General features: G+C 37.1%; 1 protein-coding gene across 1 annotated transcript; it reads right to left on the reverse strand.

Annotated features, from left to right (window-relative positions):
* Positions 1-123: 123 nt before the first annotated feature.
* Positions 124-21,009, reverse strand: LOC149076710 (uncharacterized). Its single transcript, XM_089244334.1, has 3 exons — positions 20,239-21,009; positions 1,434-1,582; positions 124-1,345 (listed from the first exon to the last, which is right to left on the reverse strand). The coding sequence occupies exons 1-3, from the start codon at positions 20,892-20,894 to the stop codon at positions 1,194-1,196; spliced, it is 957 nt and encodes a 318-aa protein (XP_089100460.1). The 5' UTR covers positions 20,895-21,009; the 3' UTR covers positions 124-1,193.
* Positions 21,010-24,878: the final 3,869 nt, after the last annotated feature.

Consider the following 24,878-nt stretch of genomic DNA (forward strand, 5'->3'; position numbering starts at 1 on the left):
TGTCTTTATTTATTTAAAGGCTTTCATGACCCCCGAAGTTGATTTTTCAAACATGACTTTAAAAATATTTCATTTAAATGCAAGAAAATTTCGTGTCAATCGGGTTAATTCGCTTTTTTTTTTCAAAATATAATTAAAAATTAATGAATTGTGGTGTAAAAACGTGAACAAGAAAAAATGCTTTGAACGCGATTTTCACAAATTGCAGTTTTTGAGCTCATCCGTTTAAGATATGAAAAAACCTACGGCACCAAAAATTCTGAAATTTTGTAGAAATATTTATACGGCATGTTTTAGTAAGATGGACCTCGAACTTTAATATCTTATCATCCGTTAGAATTTTATGAATTTTAATGAAATTTGAAAAAAATGTATAAATTTGAAAAATATATATCTGAGAGTTCAATATTTGTTTTAAAAAAATACTTGGGTGAACTTCTAAATCTGAGGTTCATTTTTCTAACGCATGGCGAGTAACACATTTGGACAAAATTTCAGAATTTTTGAGGCGGCAGTAGTTTTTTTTTTTCAAATCTTACGGAGATGAACTCAAAAAGTCTGCGCAATCTTAGAAAATCGCAATAATTAACAAACCGCGTAAAAATGTGCAAAGTGCGCGTGCACATACACACATACAGCAAAAAAGGGAAAAGAAACTGGTTTACTTTCTCAGTTTCTTAGGGTTATAATATCATTGTTGTGTTTGAAAAGAAACGCCAAGTTAAACGTTTGGTGTACGTTCGGTGAATTTGGCAGGATTTTGAAGTGACGTCATCAATTTTTAAAGTGTTATAACTCATCAAGTATGGGTTAAATCAAAAAAATGAAAACACTTTTGCATATTAGATTTTAACAAGGAATCACGTGTGCAATTATTGGGCGATCGCAGTCTACCACACTGTATATAGTAATATTTAAAGTTGCAAGTGCATTGCTGAATGTGACGAGACTTTACTGAAGGTAAAATCGGTTAGCATTTCCATCTCGATGATGAGAAACCGTAGGAACACTGACTAGAAATGAATGGAGCGAAAGTTTTTAACAGAAGCACTCAATTTAAGAGAATGCAGTGCAATGTATTACAAAATGTGATTGCATTACAAAAATATGTTTCGACACTTCGATAAAGAAAAAAAGAAAATGTAAGAAAATGAACGGAATCGTGACATATACGAGGCATATATGAGAAAATTTCATAGAATGCAGTTAAATGAGTTCGTAGAGAGAGACGTTAGTTCTCGTCCATACAGATGTTTCGGATGATTGCAAATTCCGCGCAGCAACCCGGGCTTTTGTTCTATCACCAGTGACCACATCAAGGTACAATCGCATTTTATCGGATTTCCTAAAAATGAGAAGACCATTACATTTATTTTGTTCTCTTCTGTGGGAAATGAATACAGCATAATAACAAAAATTTATAGTCGGTTCACCTTGTATCTGTATCGAGGTGTTTGGCTTCCATATCCTGCTGTATACAACTTCTGAGAGGATGGCTATGTTGTTGTATCCCAATCTAATGTCACGTAAGAACGGCATGTCGACAAACATATCATCAGCAAGACGTGACAACTCATTATAGCTATAAGGAAATAAAAAATGTAGAAGGATATTTATTTTGCAGGAGAACAATATTACCATATTTGTTTGTGCCTTCCCGTTATTTTGACACTGATTCAATCATTCACTGACTATTCAACGAAATCTGAAGCACTCATCACCGACTTAAGGTCTGGACACACATATCCGCACCGTGCCAGGACCGTAGCTCGGGCGTCAGTTGGCCGTGGCTCGGCTCGTTCCTCTTCAGACCACACCTTTCCGTGTGTTGCCCGTGTCGCTGCCGTATGCTGACTACGAAGCTGTGTCGATTGCTTCAAGTCTTTAACGCAGCCGGTTCGGTGTAATCAATGTTCAGTAAATTAATTAACAAGAGTGATTTGGATATAATAACCCTAGCGTAAATTAACAATAATTAATTGTTCTAAACATTTCTGTAAATAATCTACACATGTATATAAATTTTTTATCTGTCTGTATATGTGTGTGTGCGTGTGTTTTTTATAGAAGTTTTAATTTTGTTTTTATTTTGGATTGATCTCCGATAGATTTTTTGTATGTGACAAACCCGCAAAAAAGGATCTTTAAATGCAGCTGAAAATAAAAAGACGGCCATTTGCTTAGTTTGACTATATGCATTCTTGTTTATAGTTTGGACAGAGGAGATTATTTACGGAGTGATAAAAGTGGAGAGAAGAAAAAAGCCATATAGAAATTAAAACAATCTGTGGGGGAGAGGGGTACTCTCTCTTCCTCACCTACACACTCGTTTTTTTTTTATTCAGAGTCAACGGCCATCATAAATATAATCATCTGTAGGGGCAGGTGGTGTCAAATTCCGATAACACCTCGGAGAAGTGTATCTCAGCTCAGTAGGAGCATATTGTACGAAAGAGCGAGCATATCTTTTACTCTGTGTGTGTGTTCGCGGAATCTTCTAAACTGAAAATTGGCTCCTCTGCAGATGGCAAATGGATATTAAAATCAATAACAATTGGGGTGTTTAGTTTGCCGGGGCTTGATTCAATGATAAAGCCTCACCAGTATTCGATAGTAATTTAAAGCACTCCTTGCCAAAGTCCCAGTCGCCGAAACACCTTTGTCAGATATTTAGCACAAAGGTGCTCGACTTTTTGGAAGGTGTGGGCCACTTCATTGTTTTGAAATATTTCGCGGGCTTCTAAAGTTATCCAGAAATGAGTCTCGATCCTCCAAAAGTATCTAAAAAGAAGTGGCACGTGTCGCTTAAGTGATGTGCGAGCGTGCCGCGGGCCACTCGAGAGATCTGGAAATGTGCCACTAACCACTCAAATAGGATAATCTGCAAATGTATCACGATCCACTTAAGTGAACTGGAGGTGTGCCGTTAGTCGCTCAAGTGATTTTGAAATGTGCTTGAGACCACTCGAGAGCCTTGTTTTGTTTTTTGTTGTCACGGGCCACATCAAATGCTTCCGAGGGCCGCACAGGACATGGGTTAAGCATTTATGGCTTAACATGTTACATCTGATGTGAGTACCAAATTTAAAATGTCTCATATATTTTCCCATAAGAAAAAACCCAAAAATTTTCGAACCGTTTTCTATTTATATATATAATTTATGTTAAAACCAAAACAATGATTCATTTATAGAGCATCGGAAATTAAACCCAGTTAGTTTTCCAAGTTTACATTATTATTTTAACAAAAATCTCCCCGGCAAAATTTCGTTATATGCTATGTGAAACATAATTTTAAACTTTGTTTTCCCATCAAAGTTGGAAAATGTTTATCCATATGTTTTCTATATATTACGCTAGTACCACAGAAGCGGGGCCAGGTGCGTCCAAACAATTTCGGGGCACGAAAAATGTTTAGGACACCCCCTCTCTTTAACAAGATTTCATATATTTTGTGGGAAGAGGGAATCGGCATACTGAATATACACGAACGCTAAGAAATACGCCCGTACAAAAAAAAATAATAACTACCCAAATGTGAATTAACACAAAAATTAATGTAGGTAATTTTAAACGAATGTGAGAAACCATTTCCGAAATTAAGGAAAACTTTAGAATCGATGGATTAAAAATATTTGGGAGAAATTATTTCAGTACCAATGAAAATTCAGAATTAATAAAAGAAATAATTTCGGAATAGATTAAAATTTAGAATTAACGGAAGAAATAATTCCAGAACTATTGAAAATTCATAATTAATAAAAGTAATAATGCAGAAATTGATTAAAATCAAGAAACAAATGGAATTAATAATTCAGCAATTGATGAAAATTGAGAAGCGACATGAAATAAATGAGCTCTTTTATAAAAAAAATCTGCGCTCTCTCTCTCTCCCGAGACCGCACCGTCACCGTAAAAGTATAAAATAAACTAGTTGGTGACGGTGCGGACGCGGTGCGGTGACGGTACTCGGCTACGGTGCGGATATGTGTGAACGGCTGCATAGCTTAGCAAAGAATTATTCTTTGACCGTGTGATGACCTACACTCGGCCGACGCACGTGTCGGGCACGGTGCGGATATGTGTGTCCAGACCTTTAGAAACCCGAAATTCGATATAAATATTCTGATATAAATATATACAGGGTAATTTAGAAGAGAGGGAAAACTTTAAGAGGTGATGGTACACACCAATACAAACAATTGTCATGAAGGAATGCATGGTCTAAAATGAAACGCACGAGCGCGTTTCGAAACGTCCGCTCCGCAAACGTTAAAACGACATTCCTGTCAAAATTTATCAAGAGAAAAAAGAACACCATGCATGTAAATGTAACCTGGAGAAGAACAAGAAACCGTATGCAAATCTGTGTTACAACCTTGTAGGACCTGCATCAGACCGGGAAGCAAGAAAGGATCCTGTTTTGCATGGCTGCCAATGCAAGTGCGCAGATGTTTTCGGATTGGGCAACCGCCTGTGGGGGCAAACACTCACCGTACATTCTTACTGCCTCTGTGGTACTTCCGTTTGTAGCTCCGTAAATGAAATGCATGTCTGCTTTTTCAGTATCACTAAAGTGTGCCATTATACCGTACGTTTCAACTGTTAGAACGGTTGCACGCTAGAATAACTTCATAGAATTACTTTACCGCACACCAACTGCAGTCATATATCGCCATACGGCAACTTCCAACCAGAGGAGTTGGGTGGTAAATGAAGGCTCCATCCACATCGGTGATCGCTTCAGGCTCGATAGGTAAAAAACTTGCTTCTAACGTTGTAAGCTCGGATTCGAACCCCTGGACCGTGATGGTAACCTTCATAGTGGAAGATGAGCATCTTACCACAGCACGACTTGGGCGTACTTCATAGGGCTGGTGTCCGTGCATTTTATTCACTGTGACGCAGATTTGCATACGGTTTCTTCTTCCCCAGGTTACATTTGCATGCATGGTGTTCTTTTTCTTCCGATAAATCTCAAGAGGAATGCCGTTTCAACGTTTCCAGAGCGGCCGTTTCGAAACTCGCTAGCGCGTTTACGTTTCATGTTAAACCATGCATTCTTTGATGACAATTGTTTGTATTGGTGTGTACTATCACCTCCTAAAGTTTTTTCCATTTTTTTTAATCACCCTGTATATACAAAGGGTACAAAGCAAGGGAAATTTAAAATTCCGGAAAATTGTTCTGGTAATCGTAAATACGGTACGTCAGTAATTGTTACTGAATAAGATTGCTAATTATTGCTGAAATTGTTTAAAATTTGCCAAGTTTGGGAAATGAAGGGCTTCGCATATAAGCAAACTGCTCATATCGGAGTCAGGTGTGCAGTGAGTGCTCCAGCATTCCATAATAATTTGTAACATGGGACCAAACACCTCGAAAAGTTTGAATTTCGAAAGTCTGAAAATCAAAATTTTCTACATTGAAGCTCCAACCGAGCTACCATAGCTCTAAAACACTTCCGAAGACGTTAAAAGCAGTGCATGCGGTTGACACAGTATAGCAGTGTCTTAGACTCTAGTTGGTCTGGAGTTCTGCAAAAATGAATTATCTTATATTTTCGGCAAATATACGGAAAATATAAAGCAAAGATTCTCAATTTTACTCGCTACTATCGTGATATATGTAATCCATCAGTTATGAAAAATTATCTTCGTTCACAATTTCAGTAAAGATTAGTCGATTCAACCACGTCGTGTCGAAAGAAGAAGAAAAACAAACTGGTCATAAAATAATTAAAAGAGAAGTTGGTATAGTCAAAAATACTGTTTAATACGAAGCCCTTTAAAAAAACGAGTTATATAGTCACCTTAATAATGAGGCCTTAAACACGTAATTATTTAAGTGCCGTTAGACTATCCCGAGATCGAGTAGGAGTGCTGCGGGAGGGGGTGGGGCGTGAGTTTTATTTTTTCTTCCCAATCTCTGGAATTTCCGACGATTTCCCGTTTACGAGTTAACGAAAATTAAGTCGGCAAATCGGGAAAATTGATTTCAATACAGTTAACTCACAATGCAAAAAAAAAAAAAAAAAAAAAAATGCTTGTGGATGTTCGGTCTGAAAAATTTCAAATATATTTCTTAGGTGACGGTAGCGCATCTGTCTCCGTAGTAAAAAGACAATTTGAAGAAACATGATATTTAATTATAAAGTTATTAAAGATATTTACCGGAACATTTACATGAGATTGAGAGAGAGAGAAAGACGACGTAGGTGTATCTCGCGTGTGAGATCTAGAGCTAATCTGAAGTTCTTACACACATGGCCTTCGAACGCTCTGAAGGAGGCAACCGGGCATCTCGAGCTTCAGTACAGAAAATACTGAGATTCTTTCACATAACCATAGCGTACTTGGTAGGAGAGCTAATGTGCAAAATATAATAATAATAATAATAATAATGAGGCTCTACAGTACCCCCTCCCAGTGTGAATGTTGGGCATGATAAAAATCCCTGAACTAGACTTGACGTTCAGATCGTGTGGTCACTGATGGTTTCAGTTTCGAGTTCTTCTGCAACGTAAAGTCTTTAGCTAGCATCTGCGTTGCCAGCGGCGTTTGTATCTTCCAAGGGGGAGAATGCTGGTTTAAAGCGGTCGACGGAAACCGAAACTGTTTTGCCATTAATGTCAACCATGAACACTTTATCATTTTTTCCATCAGTTTTTCAATTCAACTCTTTAAACAAATACTTTTAAACTGATTCTTTTTCTATATATTTATAATATATTAATTCAATATTGTTATTTACTTAATGTTTTCTTCATTTCTTTAATACTTCTTATATTCCATTTATGAAATTATGTGATACATATAAAAAATAAGAGAATGCATACAAAAAACCCACAAGACAGGAAACAAATCTATAGCAAAAAGAATCAGTTTAAAAGTATTTGTTTAAAGAGTTGAATTGAAAAACTTTGTATAGAAATTGAAAAATGTATTAAAGTGAAAAACTTTGAATAGAAAAAAAAGTTTTTAAAACAATTAAAGAAGTTGAAAAAGTAAATAAATTTTGAATTATTGAAATGAAAAAAAAGTAATGAAGTAAAAAATAAAATTACTTCAAATAGAAAAAAAAAATTCATGTTAATGAAACAAATATTGAATAAATGTATGAAAAACTTCAGAAAAAATTCAATTTAATGAAATAAATTGAAAAAAAAAGCGAAAAAGCAAAATTAATTTGAAGGGAAAAAAACTAGGGACAGAAAAACGTAAATGTAGAAATAAATTTATAACTTGAAAAATAAAATATAAAAAATGTCAAGGAAAATAAAATAAATAGAGAAAGTATTAACATAAAAAACTTTGTATAGAAAATTGAAAAATTTGTTAAAGTGTAAAAATTCAAATAAAAAAAAAACAAAAAAAAAAGTCGGTGAAAATAATCTTGAATCTAATGTAACAAAAATAAATGTATAAAAAAAATTAAGTACGTTAAAACATATTTTTAAAACTTTTAAAAACTTTTAATAGAAATATATAAAAATTTCAAGTGAATGAAATAAAAAGTAATAGTTCAAACATGAATAATAAAATAACTATGAATAGACGAATACTCGAGATAAGAGAGAGATTTCGTCCGAGATACTGAAAGTGGGGATAAACATATAAACACAGAGACGGAGGGTCCTCGGAGTGGGAAGACCATATCATACTATATCTCAGTAAATACCTAGAGACGGAGGGTCCCCGGAGATGGAGCGTGCCAAAAAACGCGGTATGCCGTCGCGTATACTACTTACGATACAATGTATGCAGACGATAAGGACCGTTTACACGGTTTTAAGGCCTGTTTACACGAGGCAAGTGCTCTAGTTGGTAACTTAATTTTAACTTACCTATTCTTCTTGAAAGTGTCCACACGTAAGTGGTAAGTAGATGCTCATTGGATAATTTTTACAGAGACGAGTGCAGTTAGCGCATGCACGCTTCAGTCTACTCAAATCCACGGAGAGAGAGAGAGACGCAACGTGCGGGAGAATAATAGTAATAATTTTTTATTTATCTGGCGTTCAGAGAAGTGCTTTTTTTAAAGCTCATAGCTTTCGTAACAATGGATGAAGATGATCAGGTAGAACTTACGAATACTGTGATCAGATCCACATTATATGATATTTTTTTTAAAGAAGAATATAAATTTATTCACTTTCACTTACCCAAGAGGGGAAAAAAGAATACACTTCATATTATAAGCTTCTGTTAGTCATCGAGAAGAAATATAAGATTTCTCTATTTCTCCTCTAAGTTGTAAATATCGATTATATGATATTTTAATCGAAGTTAAAGAGGAGATAAATTATATGAATTATGTAAGCCGAAAATATGGGAGAAGATTCTTGGCATTCGTAGGAAATTTTAAGGGTTAAAAATCAAATAATAAAAATTATTTCCAAATTTTCGAAATTATTATTATTTTTTAATTTAAGCTATAGAGATGATATCTTTATGTTAAATATTTGATCATGTATTTTTACAACAGATGGCAGCAAATTCGTTCTGGACGAGAGAAATATTCGAAACCCCCCTCCAGTTTTTAATATACAGTATATACACCCGATATATATTTCTGAATCTTCAATTTTTTTCAACACCTGACATCACGTCGACAGAATATTCCATAGCTTTTTCCAACATCGAATAATTTTTAGCTTTTTTGTTAAGGTAATTTTCATTTCTATAGTTCAACAAACATTTATGGCGAAGATTGAACTTGACATCAACAAACTTGAAGGTTGTGTCCTCTGGCCACCTCACCATCCAATATTTCCGCGGAATTCTAGCGAAACTTCAGGAGACGACGGAGTATGAACAGGTTCACACTTGACATCAAAATAAACCCCTCCGTGAGAGAGCAAAAAGACCCCTCCAGAGCGGCAGGTCACGCCTACTGGCGCATACGCATAGGCCTACTTAACCGGAAAAAATAGAACCGTTTGTATTTCACTTACCAACTAAATCACTTGTGCACTTGCGCACTTTCCAACTAAAGCCGTGTAAACGGCCCTTATCGTCTGCATACATTGTATCGTACTTGGCAACTTAAAATTTAGTTACCAACTAAATCACTTGCTTCGTGTAAACGGACCTTAAATCGATCCCCAATAACCACTGCAGCTGCGAAAACCAAGATACATTATGCCACCTCATGCCAGTATACAAAAGAATTTCACTACCAAGCTCCATCATAAGCTCTAGAGAAGGAATGAAAGCTAAACATCCTAAAGCGACGGAACTCCATCAAGAAAGAACCTTAGGGCCTTTTCACACGGAGCGGATGCGGATGCGGGTCCGGAAGAAGTTTTAACAATTGGAATATACTGCGCCTTTCAGACGAGCCGAAAAATCTCCGCACCTATATAGGAAATGTTCATGCGGGTCCGGACGTCGTCCGCATGTGTCAAAACCTAAGTGCGGGCTCCGCATCCGCACATAGAAGTTTTGACAATAGGTTTATAGTATTCGGAGCTATTCAGACGATGCGGATGCGGAGCGAATTCGTCCGCATCTTTGGCTACTTTTTGAAGGTGATTTTGCACGGAATTTTTTTAATTATTTGCCATAAATACCCTTAAAAACACCATATGATGGTCCCTGCTCATTAATATAATGTACCTACATACGTCTATCCCTCCGTTTCCTTCTGAGATAAAGGAGATATAGCAACTTTAACTGCCTTTTGTCCATATTTCACAATTTTATACAATAAAACCTGTCAACAACGGCCACTGACGGGACCAAAATTATAAGCCGTTCTGTTGTTCATTACGAATATTTAATTAACTACATACTTTAATAGCTTTTAAATTTAATTTAAAAATTTTAATTTTTTTTCTTTTTAAATTTTTAAAATTATTTAAAAAATATAAATATCTGAAATATTATTTTAAGTATTTTTAATTTTTTTTAATTTTTAATCTTTTAATTTTTTAAACTTTCAAAAAAATACTTTTATTAAACAACGTTATCCACGTACGGTGTTCACTCAGGGCCGGATTAAGTCGTTTGAAGACCCTAGCACTTGAATATTTTTGGTGGTTCCCCCGATACCTACAAGTTTATTTTACTCGATATTCAGTCTATAAACTTAAAAAATGAAATTTTATATTTCAGAAGTGAGACTAATCTAAGGATGGGATTTCACTCTAAAAGGTTTATGAAAGTTATTTTATAAAACTTGAAAAATGTAACCAATAAACACATCTGTTACATTCGAGCTAACTTAACTGATCCGCCTATTGGTTGCATTTTTCAAGTTTTATAAACGAACGTTTATAGTGTAATCCCGGCCTAAGACAGAATTGTGATGTGAATATTTCTAAGCACAGGCATTTTGAAAGTCTCTACCCCTTTCCTTTTTTACTACTTGCAAATTCTTTGATATCTCCTGCATTTTTTTTTTCTTTTTTTTGGAACATCGAAAGTTTTGGATGTTTTTGGATTTGATTTTTCAAACATTGGATGTTTTTGGAATTTTTCTTCCATATTTTTCCGAAAAGACGGATTTTTTGTTTCAAAATATTTGAAGACATTTTCTCCCATCGACTACTTGTGAGGATCGGAATGAAGACATCTTTATTCCCATATTCTATGTGGCTCTAGGTTAAACCTCCAAAGAATGCCTCTAGGCTGCCTATGGCCACTAAATCAGGGGTGAAGGAGAAAAATAATTACAAAAATTGCGAAAAAACAATTTTTATGCACGAATTTCGAACTAAAGATGCGGGTGATTCGTCCGCATCTTCAGTGCTCGTTTGAAAGGGTATGCGGACCCGCGTCTGCTTCCGCATCCGCGTCCGCATCCGCTCCGTGTGAAAGGGGCCTTATAAGAGTGGTGAAATTTCTAGAAAGTAATCCCGAGAAAGCAAGGATGATCGAAACTGGTCTAGACGAGGAGGGGCGCCAGCAACATTCCAATAGAGCATAGTTTCCCAAACTCGTGGTGCTGGGTTCCATCGTCACCTTCTTCCAATTCTTTTTTATTTTTTTTCCGACACTTATTGTTTTGGCCACGCTTTCCGGAGCAATGTGCTCCAATCGCGCAAGCGACAGTCTGGCCGTGTTCGGTAACTAAGTAAATACGTTCGTTACACTATACATAGGTATAGAACACCAAGTTCTATTTCAATGAATAGCAGAGATATCCACGAATACACAAGCGATGAAACAAGCGAGCTCCATAAAAAGAAACATAGGCTAAAAAAAACAAACTCTTTAAATGGCTCTGCTATAAAATTCCCCTTTTGTGACATGGTGCCCTTTACCTCTGGCACACAGATAAATCTATAGCGTGAAAGATTAAATAAAAAAAAAAATCCCCAGAGTACAGTCCGATTCTCTTGTCTATTGGGGAGAAGGGCATAATAATCAAGTGAATATGTTAATCTACAGTGAAGATGCCCCACGATATTTGTCCAGTTCCTCACGTAATTTTCATGCGAGAATGACATGAGATATAAAATTCTACTTTTAACTTATATCTAAGCTCAACTTATTCAAATTTTATTTCTTTTCAAAGTATTTGTTTTCCTCCACGTAATAGGAGGGGAACTTGAATTTTCAATTTCTTATAATAAACATTGCTTAACGCTTGAAGTGTTAATTATTTGAGCAGCTCAACATGCCTCTAATACCTCTGTAATTCACTCTTTTTTTGCATGTGACCAAGTTCAACTGTCGTGAAATAATTTCAATTGAATTTATGATGTTTGAAAATCTCTCTATCTGTAATAATTACTCTATACGTATATACAGGGATATTATTGATAAATATATTTACTCTCCACGAACATAATAAAATATTTATTCGAACAATTACTACGACACAGACAAGAAAGGATAGTGATACATCGTAAAATATATAAGCTAGCTGTCGCTGGAGTGTCAGCCACATGGCTCCGTAAGGAAACACTCACTCTATTATAAAGGTCATTCGGCTCTCTGGTCTGAAACCTTTCTGAACAATAATATGACGGATCCTCACAACCTCTCTGGGACAGTTGCTGTTTAGGGTTTTGAGCCGAGGAATTATTTTGCGGGTCGATCTGCCAGATGCCTCCGAGGCGACCCACTTAGCTTGCCAGTCGAGGAAAGAGTCTGCAGCGGATGTGGGGGCCTTCGTATCATTCGGGGAGGGGGTCCATATTTGGTGGCTTCTTTTGCACAGCGATAAGCTTCTTCATTGCCCCACACGTCCTCGTGAGCTTTGACCCAAGAGATGTTGACGTAGGGATGCGTAAGCCGTAATTGCCAGATCTTGGAGGCCGTCTGGTGCCTTGTTATCAGATTCAGGATGGCCAATATTCCTGAGAAGCTGTTCGCACTGCTGTGGGCTGGGATTTTCAGCCTTGTTGCCTCCCTGATTGCTTCGAGGATGGCGAGGAGCTCGTCTTGATAGATATCTCCTGGCGCAGCTTCGCTTTCTATATGTTCTCGATGGTCTGGTTCCATGGCCTTTCCATCCTCGATCCGTCCGTATAAAATGTGTTCAACGGAAGTATTGCAAATTAATAGAGTTATTCCAATATTAACGAAAATAACGGCCTTAGTGCCTTTTACCTCCCCCATAGGGGCCGTTTAAATATTACGTAAGCAAATTTTTAGCTATTTTGGACTCCCCCCCCCTCCCTTGTCAGCAAAATTTTGTCATCACTGCCCCCTACCTCCTAACGCATATTGGTGGGATCAGAAACGTACGCTGGAGAGGGGGGGGGGGCATAGGGAGCTCGCGCGCCTCCCCTCCCCAGACGAAAAAAAGTATTTTTTTTAATTCAAAAAACATTTTTTTTTAAATTAAAATTTCGAAAGAAAATACATTTATATATGTTATTATAATCGATTTCTGTTAATTTCACAGCACATTTATAAATAGCTTAAATGACCAGAGGCACAATTCCAGAGCATTTAAGTGGCTCGTGGCACATTTTCAGATCACTGAAGTAGGCCTCAAAGATCACTTTCACATTCAGAGATCACCTAAGTAACCCGCGACACAGTTACAGAACACTTAAACCATCCTTAACACATTTAGAGATCCCTTGATTGTGGCACAGTTTTAGAGCACTGAAGCGGCCCCCAGTGCGGTTCTACATCACTCAAGTTACTCGCGGAACATTTTCCAGATTAATTAAGTGATCCGTGGCATAATTACGGATCACTTGAGTGATGCGTGACACAGCTCCAGAGCACTTGAAGGATCCATGAAACATATAGAGATCACTAAAGTGGCTCTGTAGGGAACTTATCAATAGGGAGAATGTTAGTTCAGGTGCTCAATAGTTAACGAAAGGTTTTTTTTCCGTTTTTCCGAATGAGATGCCATTAAGAATATTTCATATTTTTATAAAGGATGGTTGATGACGTAAGCATCATCGAACCCCCCTCCCCCCATCGATGCTGACGTAATACTTGAATAACCCCATGCAGATATACAGTAGGGGAAAGTGACGTATAATGAGATACTTGCCTAATATGAGATACCCCTTTATCTCTCTTGTACGGTGGTAACATCTGTTGTTAGAAACATACACTATTAGCTCGATTGGTAGATGGAGTGGCCAACAACATAACCTTACTCATTTGCATGCGGCTCCAGCTTCAAGATCCTATTTAACTGCGCAGCCTGCACAAAAGTTTTACAAATTATTTTTCGACGGGTTTTACAACGCGCAATGTAAGTCATTTTTGAACATTTCGTTATTAGTATATACTCATCATTACACGTAGTTTCATATTCATGTATCGATTTCTCAATTCTTTTACTTATTTCTCGATTTATTTGGTGATATTTCTTAAACATTGGTTGTGCCCAATATGAGGTACAACGAAGTCCTTAATATGGGATATCTCATACTGAGACCTCATTTTGTAGATAACGCCTCAAGTACCACTTCTTTCTGAGGGAAATAGAAACTTACCATAGAAGAACAATCCTGGACAAGTAGTTACGGTGTCTCGTTAAGACTGTTTGCAGTAGCCTACACAAAAGCCGCGAGAATGGAAAATTCAGTGAAGGCCTTCAGAAAGACTCTCCATCTTCAACTTCTAATTTCGCAGCCAACCCTGGACCTTCTGGTGTGGCGGTGAAGCCGTCACACATTAGCCCTTTTCCCTCAAGGCTTAGTACAACGTCTTCTTCACGGTCGGGTTCAGGAATATTGCTGACCAACTTCCCATACAAGAAACGGCTTGAAGAAAAATCGTCAGTCAAGCAACAAAAGGTACAAAAAAAGATACAAAGAAAACAGGATGACAAGTGGAAAAAAGCAAAAGAAAGCCAAGAAAAAGTCAGCAAAAACCAAGAAGAAAAGACAAGATTCGAGTGAAGGCGAAACGTGCGATGGCGAAGAACCACCTCTACAGGACTCAAATAATTCAGATTTTAATTATGATGAGTCGGATCCAGAATACATGTTCTGTTCAACCCGATTTTCAGAGGTCACCTATGGAAAGAAGTGGGCAAGATATATGCTATGCTCTCGATGGTCTCACAAGGATTGTGGAGAAATTAAGGAGATGGTATTTTTGTGCAATGTTTTGTTATTCGTAAAAAATATTTAATTTGTCATACTGTCTTTTCAATTTTGACGGTTAGTTAAATTCAATAAATGACTTTTTTCATATGCAAATGTTTTTTTCTCAGTGTGACTGCACAATATGAGATAGTGTTTCATATTAGGAATCCTTGGTGTCTCGTATTGGGCAACCTGTTCCAAAAACACCTGATTCGAACATTTTAATAAAATCATTGTTTGAGTATGTGCTTGCAATATTTTTTTCTGAAAATTCAATCAATATTCCGAATCAGGTATATTTATAGTGTACAAAATCAATTTTAGGATTACTAAATTGTTCATCAGGGAATCAGCAAAGCTATTTTAGAAAAAGTATCTCATTATAGGCCCCTTCCCCTACATCTGTACTCCAGGTACCCCTGATAACAGCCTGCAGCGATTTTTTCATCTGAGTCACATATGCTACAGGCCTTTGAATTTTGAAATTTAGATTTGACTATAAATTAATTATCGCCTGAAAATAAATGTCAAAAAATCGAAAGAAAACCAAATATGGAAGACATAATTGAAAAAACGAAAAAAGGTAATAAATCTCTCTGACACGAAAAAAAAAAAAACCACACACACACACACACACACACCACCACTTAGTAAGGCATGTTAAATTTTTTTTGACTAAGATCTATGAAATTTCTTGAAATTTCCTTTGTGCACGATTTCAGTTTGTCAGTGCATGGTACTCAAGGCCTAGATTTTCTCTGTTTACCAACTGTGGATAATGAGAGTGAGATTTAACCATTCTCGCTACCGACCTTCAATGAAATGAACGATCATTACTAGAGCCCGGATTATACGCACTAAAAAAGTGGCAAAATATGCTCTAAAAATATGCAAATATGCACTTAAAAATGCAAAAATATGCACTTAAGAATGAAAAATATGCACTTGAAAATGCAAAAATAAGCACTTGAAAATGCAAAAATAAGCACTTGAAAATGCAAAAATAAGCACTTGAAAATGCAAAAATAAGCACTTGAAAATGCAAAAATAAGCAATTAAAATAAAAAATGCTTACTTAAAATGCCAAAATATGCACCGAAAATCCCAAGATATGCATTAAACACCTCAGAATATGCACTAGAAGCATTGATAAACTCAAAAATTCCGAAAAATGTACAAAAACTGAGAAAATATGCATTAAAAAATCTCCATGCAAAAAAAAAAAAAAAAAAAGCAGATGTGTTTTCAAATGGCATCTTTTCTATTTCTTAGTGCATATGCATTCATTTTCAAAAAATTATCCCCTCATATATATATATATACCGCATATGCAAATAACTTCTACATATTTTTTAATTCAGACATTTTTTCATTTTCAGTTCGATGTAGTTGCACGAAAATACCAGTAGGAAAAGAATTTCGACACTATTTCTAAAAAACATTTAACACTTTGCCATATCTCTAGAAATAGCGTTACATATAAGACAGTTTAGTATTCGTAAAATACTTTATAAATATGTATTAATTCAAAAAATTTCACCTGCGGGAAAAAAACAGAATTTTATGAAAATATTATGAACAATATTTATTTGAAAAATTATAAAAAAAAAAATTGAGCGAGCTTAAATAAACCTTCAAAAATATGCACTTATACTGAAAATTCTTTGATTTTATGCATTTATATGCATTAATGCTAAGGAATGCCAAAATATTTGCATATAATCCGGGCTCTAATCATTACTGTTGCGATTCGGCCGAGGTTCTCTGTGATTCGGTAACAACGATAAATATTCCTTCATCCATTAAGAAAGTCTGTATCAGTGAAAATAAGTTTTTAATCATGCCGTTTCTCCAAATGTGAGATCTGACACGGTTAGCAGCAAACAAGAATTTCAGTGGGTTTGTTTTTTCAGATTTTTCACCATGAATTTTCATTGAATGAATGAGACACATATCTTTTAACATGGCAACAATTGTCAATCATTTTTGAAGAAAATAAAAAAAAGAGGGTAGTGGCTCTCTCGTACGTGAGAGTGAATGTATATTATTTGTTTGCGGAAAACGTGAGTGGGGGGGGGGATCATGGCTCCCTACATTATCCAGCTTGGTCCCTGGGCCTCTCGATAGTGAATTTATAATGTGAAGAAATAAAAAAAATGATAAGAATCGTCTCGAGCCTCAGGTCTTGATCTTTGTCAGCCATGGCCCCACATCCTGGAGCGGGGCCCCCAGGTTTTTATCTTTTGCGGGTCGTCGGGCAGACTTTTCACGGGCCCCTTCCGTAGTTAATTTATAGCGTGAAAAAGCAAAAAATGATGAGAACTGTCCCGGGCCCTGTCAGCTCCCCTCCTTTGTGGGGGGCCATGAGGTCCATGCTGTCAGCCTTATCCTGACAAGGCATGGGTAAAACCGTAAGAAATGAAGATGCTTTTCGTCGTGCAACATTGTTGCAGCGAATGCAATGCAGGAAAAATGTCAAGTTCCAAAGAAACGCTAAAGGAATCGAATAACGTACGACGACGAGCTTCTTCAAAAGTGTACCAATGAACGGTACAAAATAGGTATTGGAGAAAATCAAACTCCTTGTTAGAATATCTGTTCTATTAATATTAATGTTTGTATTTCAATTGACTGTATTTCAGCATGTTTTTCAATCCTATTAGTGCAATATGCCTATAGCAGTCAGAATGACCGTTATCGTCTCGTTCTGGGTTCTTTTTTCAATTAAGAAACCGAGAATATTTATGTTTCAGGAAGTTAGGAAAGTCCTGAAATTTCAATATTATGAAATTCATTATTATTATTATTAATATTATGTATTCGTTTTGGTGTAATCGCATGTCAAAGTAGCTTTGCTGTCAAAATTACCGCTTCCGCCGTTCTAGTGTTAAAATACGAATTTTATCTTTTACTTTTTTACGTGACTAAGGCTTTGGGTAAGAGCAAAAATGTCGACGTTGTTTACCTTGATTTCCAGAAGGCATTCGATCGGGTCCAACATGGCAAACTCTTGAAGCGTTTACACGAGATTGGAATAGGGGGGCAACTTGCTGAATTGGATAGAATCGTGGTTAAGAGATAGGTCGCAACGAGTTATGGTGAACGGGGAATTCTCTGGTTGGACAGACGTCACAAGTGGAGTTCCTCAGGGAAGTGTCCTTGGCCCCATACTTTTTTCACTTTTTATCGACAAACTCGATCAGGGTATCGATGGAATTACTAGCAAATTCGCAGATGACGTGAAGCTAATGGGCGTAATCGGGAATCAAAACGATAGGGAGTTGCTCCAGACCAACTTAAACAGGATTGCAGCATGGGCAAATGAATGGAGCATGACGTTTAGCGTAGATAAGTGCATGGTCGCTCATTTTGGTTCGAACAACCCACGGTTCTCTTACGAGTTGAATGGTGTCACTATCCCGGATGCAACTAGAGTCACCGATTTGGGAATTCTCATTGACGAGCGACTTAAGTTTTCTGAACATTGTTCAGCGGTTGTCAAAAAAGCGAATAGAATGCTTGGTCTCATTTTCAAAAAGGTCTCTTCGCGTTCTCCTAAAGTCATTCTTCCGCTTTTTCGAGGCTTAGTTCGTCCTGGACTGGAGTATGCTGTAAGGTTTTGGAGACCATACCTACAGAGGGACATAGACTTGGTTGAAGGGGTGCAGAGAAGAGCTACGCGTGTCCTTATTGGCACACAGGGCTTGAGTTATGAAGAAAGACTTCATTTTTTGAATATGTTTACATTGGATGAACGCAGGTGTCGAGGAGATATGATCGAAGTGTTCAAAATTTTCAATGGGATGGATAGGATGGACCATGAACTTTTAGTACACCGCCAATCGACTGCTTTTACAAGGGGACACCAGTATCGATTGGTGAGGGACAATGCAAGGTTATGGTGTCGCAGGGAATTTTTCTCTAATAGGGTTGTTAATAAATGGAATAGCTTACCCCCGGAGGTAGTAAATTGTAACACAATTGACACGTTTAAAAAGAAATACGATAAACATGTTGGGGTAAATCGAGAAGCTATCCATTCTTAGAATAAGACAACCATAAGTATTCTTTATGGACATTGTATAATATTTTATCATGTGTATATATTGTTTGTAATTTGTGTTAATTGCATTTTTAATTGGGTTGCTGTATTTTTGAAACATATGACATCCATATTTTTTATGGGCATCTTTTTATCAGCCACCTCGTTGGGCATTTTGCCTGTTGTGGCGTTGTATTTGTATTTGTATTTGTATTTGTACTGTTTTTGCCCTTTTTCTGGTGAATTTATGAGGGTTTCATACCTCTTTTCCCATATTGCATAATTCTTTGTAAGGTGAGTGGAGAAAAACTTAAGTGCGTCTTGAAATGGGTTATAGTGATCTATCTCTTCCTATTGCTTTCGAAATACCGTGTTTTTCCCCGATTTCCCTATGTAAATTATCCTTTTTATATCGGCAAACTTTTTTTGTCCTGTACCTCATACGTCAAAAGAAAAAAAAAGTTCCATTTTACCAACAGAAATATTCCTCGAGCTATTTTAAATGCATTTATTTTGTTGTTTAAATTGTAATCATAAAATAATTCAAATTTTTCTGGCCTCGTATTCAAATACAATGAAACCTCGATATAACAAGGCTCTGCGAACCAAGAAAACCTGTTGTTGGAGAGAGATTATCGTTATATTGTTGGGTAGCATCACCAAATTGCCTTCCCCAAACCGACCAAAAATTAAAATAAAAAATTAATATGTCGGTAAAAAAAAGTTAATATACCGAAAGAAAATACCTTTTTGAAGTGAATTGAATTGAAAAAATTCAGTACATGCTATTTTACTTACTTTTTATATGCTAATCACCAATTTGGGTAAATTTAAGTGCTTTTGTGAAGGGTGGTAACTCAAAATTTCTCGGGAAGAAAATTTTTGTACCCTCCCTCTCCCTACCCTTTTGTGTCCCCCCTCAAAAGATCGATCTCACGTACCCCCCTCGGGTTGGCATCACTTATGAATTGGCGTTGTTAATACCATGCAAAATGCATTTCTGAGGAGTTATTCACAATAAAAAAAATTCAATTAAATTAGATGAATTTTTTTCCCCAGTTAGTTGCTTTTTTTACTCCGTAAAGTAGTTCCTTTCACAACAATTTTGTGCACGCACTACACAGAAAATAGCTTCACGGCAACTTCATTACCATTTTTAGAGGGTAGGTAGTGCAAAATACCGATGTTACTAAACATTCTCGAAAGAAAAAGATGGCGAAAAATAAAAAATATATTGTAGGTTTTGAGCGAAATTTAAAAAAATATCGTTGCAACAGTTTCGAGATCTCTTTCAAAAAATACCGTTATAGAAGGATTTATTGTGGTAAAGAATATCGTTTCGTCGAGAGGAGTGTTAGGCCATAGTTTCCCAACCTTTTTTGTCCCATCGTCCCCTTCTTCAGAAATTTTTTCTCCCATTGCCCCCCCCCAACGCAATCTAACCCATAGGATCCTTTGTTATACCCGTATCTTCTACCGACCCCCTGGAACATTCCATCGTCCCCCGGAAGCGTTAACGCCAACGTTGGAAATCACTGCAAACAAGATTCGAAAAAATATCGTTGAAGAAGGATTTATCGTTATATCGAGTATCATTGTAGCGAAGTTTTACTGTACCACGAAATAGTGAATTATGATAACGTCAGACGAATGTTTGAAAAATGGTCTGTCTACTTACTCCAGTCTGAGAAGAGTCAAACGTGAAGGCCTCGGTAGAGAAGATCTTCCCAAAGTGCGTAGTTTGTTGCGCGAAAGGCGAAGGTACGTCATGTTCGTGAGTCCGTCGAATGAGCCGGCTTCGATAGAATTGATACCTGCTCCAATTAAGCTGAGACTCTTGATGTCCTTTGTCACGTAACAACCGAAATCAGACGCGGTAATTGTGTCACCGACGTTCGAATTGTAGACGACTAGTGTCTTCAGATTGGTGAAAGATGAAAATTGTTCCCATTTCCACCCGTTCTTTGGTGTTGTGTGACGTATGACCAAGTGCCGGACGTCGCTCGTTGACAACGCCGGAATGTCGAAAAGATCTTCGAAGTCGTTGCTTTGGAGGTACAAGAAACGAACATGCATGTTTTCTAGCACGCGTATGGGGAAATACGGCAACACTGACGACGTCAAATTTATCGACTGGACTCGAGAGACTACTGAGACGTTTTGTAATGACATCTCATTAGTCAGGTACTCGCACTGTAAATTGTATAGTGCTTGGCTCAAACATACACAGGGTTGAATATCGTAAGCGTTTGGGCACTGACCTGATTGTAAAATGCCTAGTGCTGGCGTAGGTAAGACGCCGATTGCGACCGCTATCAGAAACTCAAGTACCATGGTACGAAGGACTGTTTATCCGTTGAAGAAGAAAAAATTTTTTGTGTCAGATTCTGTTTCTATCTGCACATCGACATATTCCTGACCAGCTGGACGCAATTACGGTCGTGACTGTTCTCACACTTTCCACTTTCCTTCAAGATAAGCAAAAATGGAAAGCTAAGCGTAATTTAAAACCTCATTGATAAGATTATATTACTCCGGACACTAAAATAATAATAATAATAAAAGTAATAACGTGAACCGTGAACTCTTAAATCAAAGCGCCAATCAAAGTTGAATATTATCCTCTCTCATTTTTCGTTATCTGGTTATAGACGGTTTCTTTACAATTGCAACAAATGTTAAAAGCGCAAATGGAAATTAGTATACAAGCAAAAAAAAGTTTCACTTTTTGAACATCACTCCAGGAAGATTATGACCATCATTTGTTACAAATTGTCTGAGTCTCATACGGAAATTTCCACTGATACGTCATAGTACAGTGACACAATGAACTTTTAGAAAGACCTTTTCCCGAATCGTCTCATCAGTAGAAATGGGGACGTTCAAATGGCTTCCACGATCGCCAGCCAGACCTGAGCTCTAGTGTATTCTTTTTATGGGTATAGCTCAAATCGAAGGTTTTTGAGGCTCACCCAGCAACAGAGTACAGGACTTTACAGAACAATACAGAAGTGCGGGTTAAAAAAAGTTCGCGCAATTACACCGGCGGTATTATGACGTGTTAGTGAACATTTCCGTACGAGACTCTGACAACCGAATGATAGTCTCCATCTCCATGGATTGATATTCAAAAAATAATTTTTTTTTGCTTGTACTAATTTCCAAATTTCCATTTGTGCTCTTAACATTTACCCTGTATTACGTACTGTGTTTTCATTTGCCTCATTCCTTTTTCTTCTTCTTTTCAATTGAAAATAATAAGGAAAGGTCGCTTGACCAGTACATGACACAATAGAGATGCAGAAGGGGTTGCGGGTCAAGTGCGTAGTTTATTTCTTTTCTGTTTCTTTCTATATTAATTTTTTTTCTTTTCCATATTAATTTTTTTTCTTTTCCATATTAATTTTTTTTCTTTTCCATATTAATTTTTTTTCTTTTCCATATTAATGTGCAAACAAAGATTCTAGTTTTGGACATTTTCGGCTGGTATTTTAAAAAAATGCAACTGCGGGGGGGGGGGGGGTTAAAAACTGTACCGGCAATGTTTCTATCTTGACTTCGAAAGGGGAGGGGTGACTTTTTTTTTCTTCCGGCACAATGCGAAAATACTGGAAACAGGCCTGTAACTAGGCTGGGACGATCGGAGCACTGCCCCGAGCCGAATGGAGGGCCTCACAGAAATATACACTCATTTTGAAACTTTTTCGAGGGGGGGGGGGTCCCAAGAAAAAGTCTGCCCCAGGCGCCCCCCCCCCCCTCCCCGAGAAGGCACGCTACGGCCCTGATTGAAATGTTGTTGCGACTCCAGCGATTTACTTCAAACTTGCCTATCCGAAGCCATTTCGGGCTTTAAGATGTCGTGTCTCGTGTGAGTTTCAAAAAAAGAAAAGAAATGAATAGTATCGATTGTGTGTGTGTGTGTGATTTATTAATTAGTGTGTTCTCAGTAAGGACGTCATGACGTTTCGCAAAGAAAAAGAAGAAAAAGCTAGGCATTAGAGATAAAGTCAACATCGCAGAATGAATGTATGTGGATAGAGGTTAGTGAGCTGAGCAAAGATGAAAGTGACATTTACCTCCTCGAAATGTGTTTCCCATCAAGGTAGTGCAAAGGAGCGGAAAAATAAAGAGTCTGTACTTTCTCCTGGTAATCTGTCCCCCCCCCCCACCCCCGTAAAAAGAAAACGACTAGCATAAGATCAGACACACTAGATTTTTTGGAGGGAAATGGGAAAATAGATCGAAAAAGAGGTTATTTGTTTTTATTTATTTTTTATTTATTTTACTGATTCACACTGTGTCAATACATACTGTGACAAGCGCTATAAACTATGGCTCCAGTAACAATTTAGGTTCGTTATGTACGGGTGGATGCACGTGTTCAGACGCTCACCGTGGCAGACACGACATATAGTCTTCAAGTATTTTCATCTACAAACGTATTAGTATTCACCCCATTGTAGTTCTAATGACTGCAGACACAAACACATACCGCGTTCGGGCAACACCTTCTAGAGCAAACTTCTGCTTTAGAAGGTATTGGTTCGGGCGACATTCGAGCAGAGAGTATGTTTTCAACATTGCGTATGTCTGTGACAGATGCACGTTTTTCGAAGTTGCCTGTGCAGTGGAACCTCGTTAATACAAATACAAATACAAATACAAATACAACGCCACAACAGGCAAAATGCCCAACGAGGTGGCTGATAAAAAGATGCCCATAAAAATATGGTTGTCATATGTTTCAAAAATACAGCAACCCAATTAAAAATGCAATTAACACAAATTACAAACAATATATACACATGATAAAATATTATACGATGCCCATAAAGATTACTTATGGTTGTCTTATTCTAAGAATGGATAGCTTCTCGATTTACCCCAACATGTTTATCGTATTTCTTTTTAAACGTGTCAATTGTGTTACAATTTACTACCTCCGGGGGTAAGCTATTCCATTTATTAACAACCCTATTGGAGAAAAATTCCCTGCGACACCATAACCTTGCATTGTCCCTCACCAATCGATACTGGTGTCCCCTTGTAAAAGCAGTCGATTGGCGGTGTACTAAAAGTTCATGGTCCATCCTATCCATCCCATTGAAAATTTTGAACACTTCGATCATATCTCCTCGACACCTGCGTTCATCCAATGTAAACATATTCAAAAAATGAAGTCTTTCTTCATAACTCAAGCCCTGTGTGCCAATAAGGACACGCGTAGCTCTTCTCTGCACCCCTTCAACCAAGTCTATGTCCCTCTGTAGGTATGGTCTCCAAAACCTTACAGCATACTCCAGTCCAGGACGAACTAAGCCTCGAAAAAGAGGAAGAATGACTTTAGGAGAACGCGAAGAGACCTTTTTGAAAATGAGACCAAGCATTCTATTCGATTTTTTGACAACCGCTGAACAATGTTCAGAAAATACGACGTTCAAGAGGCCGAGTGAAGACGTCTTATAAGTGTAAAGTCGAATAACTGAGACTTTAAAAAAAAAAAGACCTTTTCCCCACAGACATACAAAATATTATTAATTCAGTGTGTTTAATTGCATCTCCAAAAAATTCTGTTATAAAAATATTTCAATCGTTCTTGAGGGGAAGAAAATCAAATCGCATTTCAAATCACTTAAAGAAATGAAATTTATCAGAACATTACTTTTGAGACTACTTCATTCATGAAAAATTAAATTTAAATTTAAAAAATTGCAAAAAAAATCTTCGTGACTTAAGCAAATTTTCCATCTTGGACACTCATTTTTTTTTCGCAGTAGATGATTTGCAATCAGCCGCTTGGTCTTTGATTTTGTTTCTGTGCTTTATAATCGTTTTCAAAGTTGCCACCGGGATATTCAACTGTTTTGCAAGAATCGACTTTTGTCATTGATTTAAAACTCTTGTCGAATTCTCCCAAAATTTCCAGTTTCTTTTTTTTTAGAGAAAACGCTTTTCGTTTTCTTGACATTACGAACGGTGGGTTTAGCACAGCCAGTTAGCAAAGAACCACCAACGAAAGAAAATTCTGCAGGAACTTACTGCGTATTTGTATCGTATATGCCTCTTATCAGCAGACCTGCACCCTCCAAATAATTCAAATGGACTTTCTTACCCTCTGGGGATAACGCTGAAAACATTTGAGAGAAAAAAAATTCCGAAAGGACATATGGACGCCAAAACAATTGAAACCCGTTTCTTTTGGGACTTGCCACATCTGCGTATTCTCAGAAACAAGCTATCAGTTATACTCAGCTATCAGCGAACTCACTGTCTCTTTTCGTATACGTCAACAATCACCCTAAAGCTTTTGCGGTGACA

Source organism: Pholcus phalangioides, unplaced genomic scaffold (assembly GCF_987345545.1).
Source record: "Pholcus phalangioides strain wild (caught in Gottingen) unplaced genomic scaffold, Ppha-v1.0 ptg000015l_1, whole genome shotgun sequence".
NCBI classification, from domain to species: Eukaryota; Metazoa; Arthropoda; class Arachnida; order Araneae; family Pholcidae; genus Pholcus; species Pholcus phalangioides.

What these genes read in the sequence shown, in the direction of transcription:
- LOC149076710 (XM_089244334.1), bottom strand. Translation starts at nt 20,894, where the DNA reads ATGGTACTTGAGTTTCTGATAGCGGTCGCAATCGGCGTCTTACCTACG. An exon ending in TTGACTCTTCTCAGACTGGA is followed by an intron (nt 1,583 to 20,238) that starts GTAAGTAGACAG and finishes ATTTCCTTATAG; the next exon opens with CTATAATGAGTTGTCACGTC. An exon ending in CACCTCGATACAGATACAAG is followed by an intron (nt 1,346 to 1,433) that starts GTGAACCGACTA and finishes TCTCATTTTTAG; the next exon opens with GAAATCCGATAAAATGCGAT.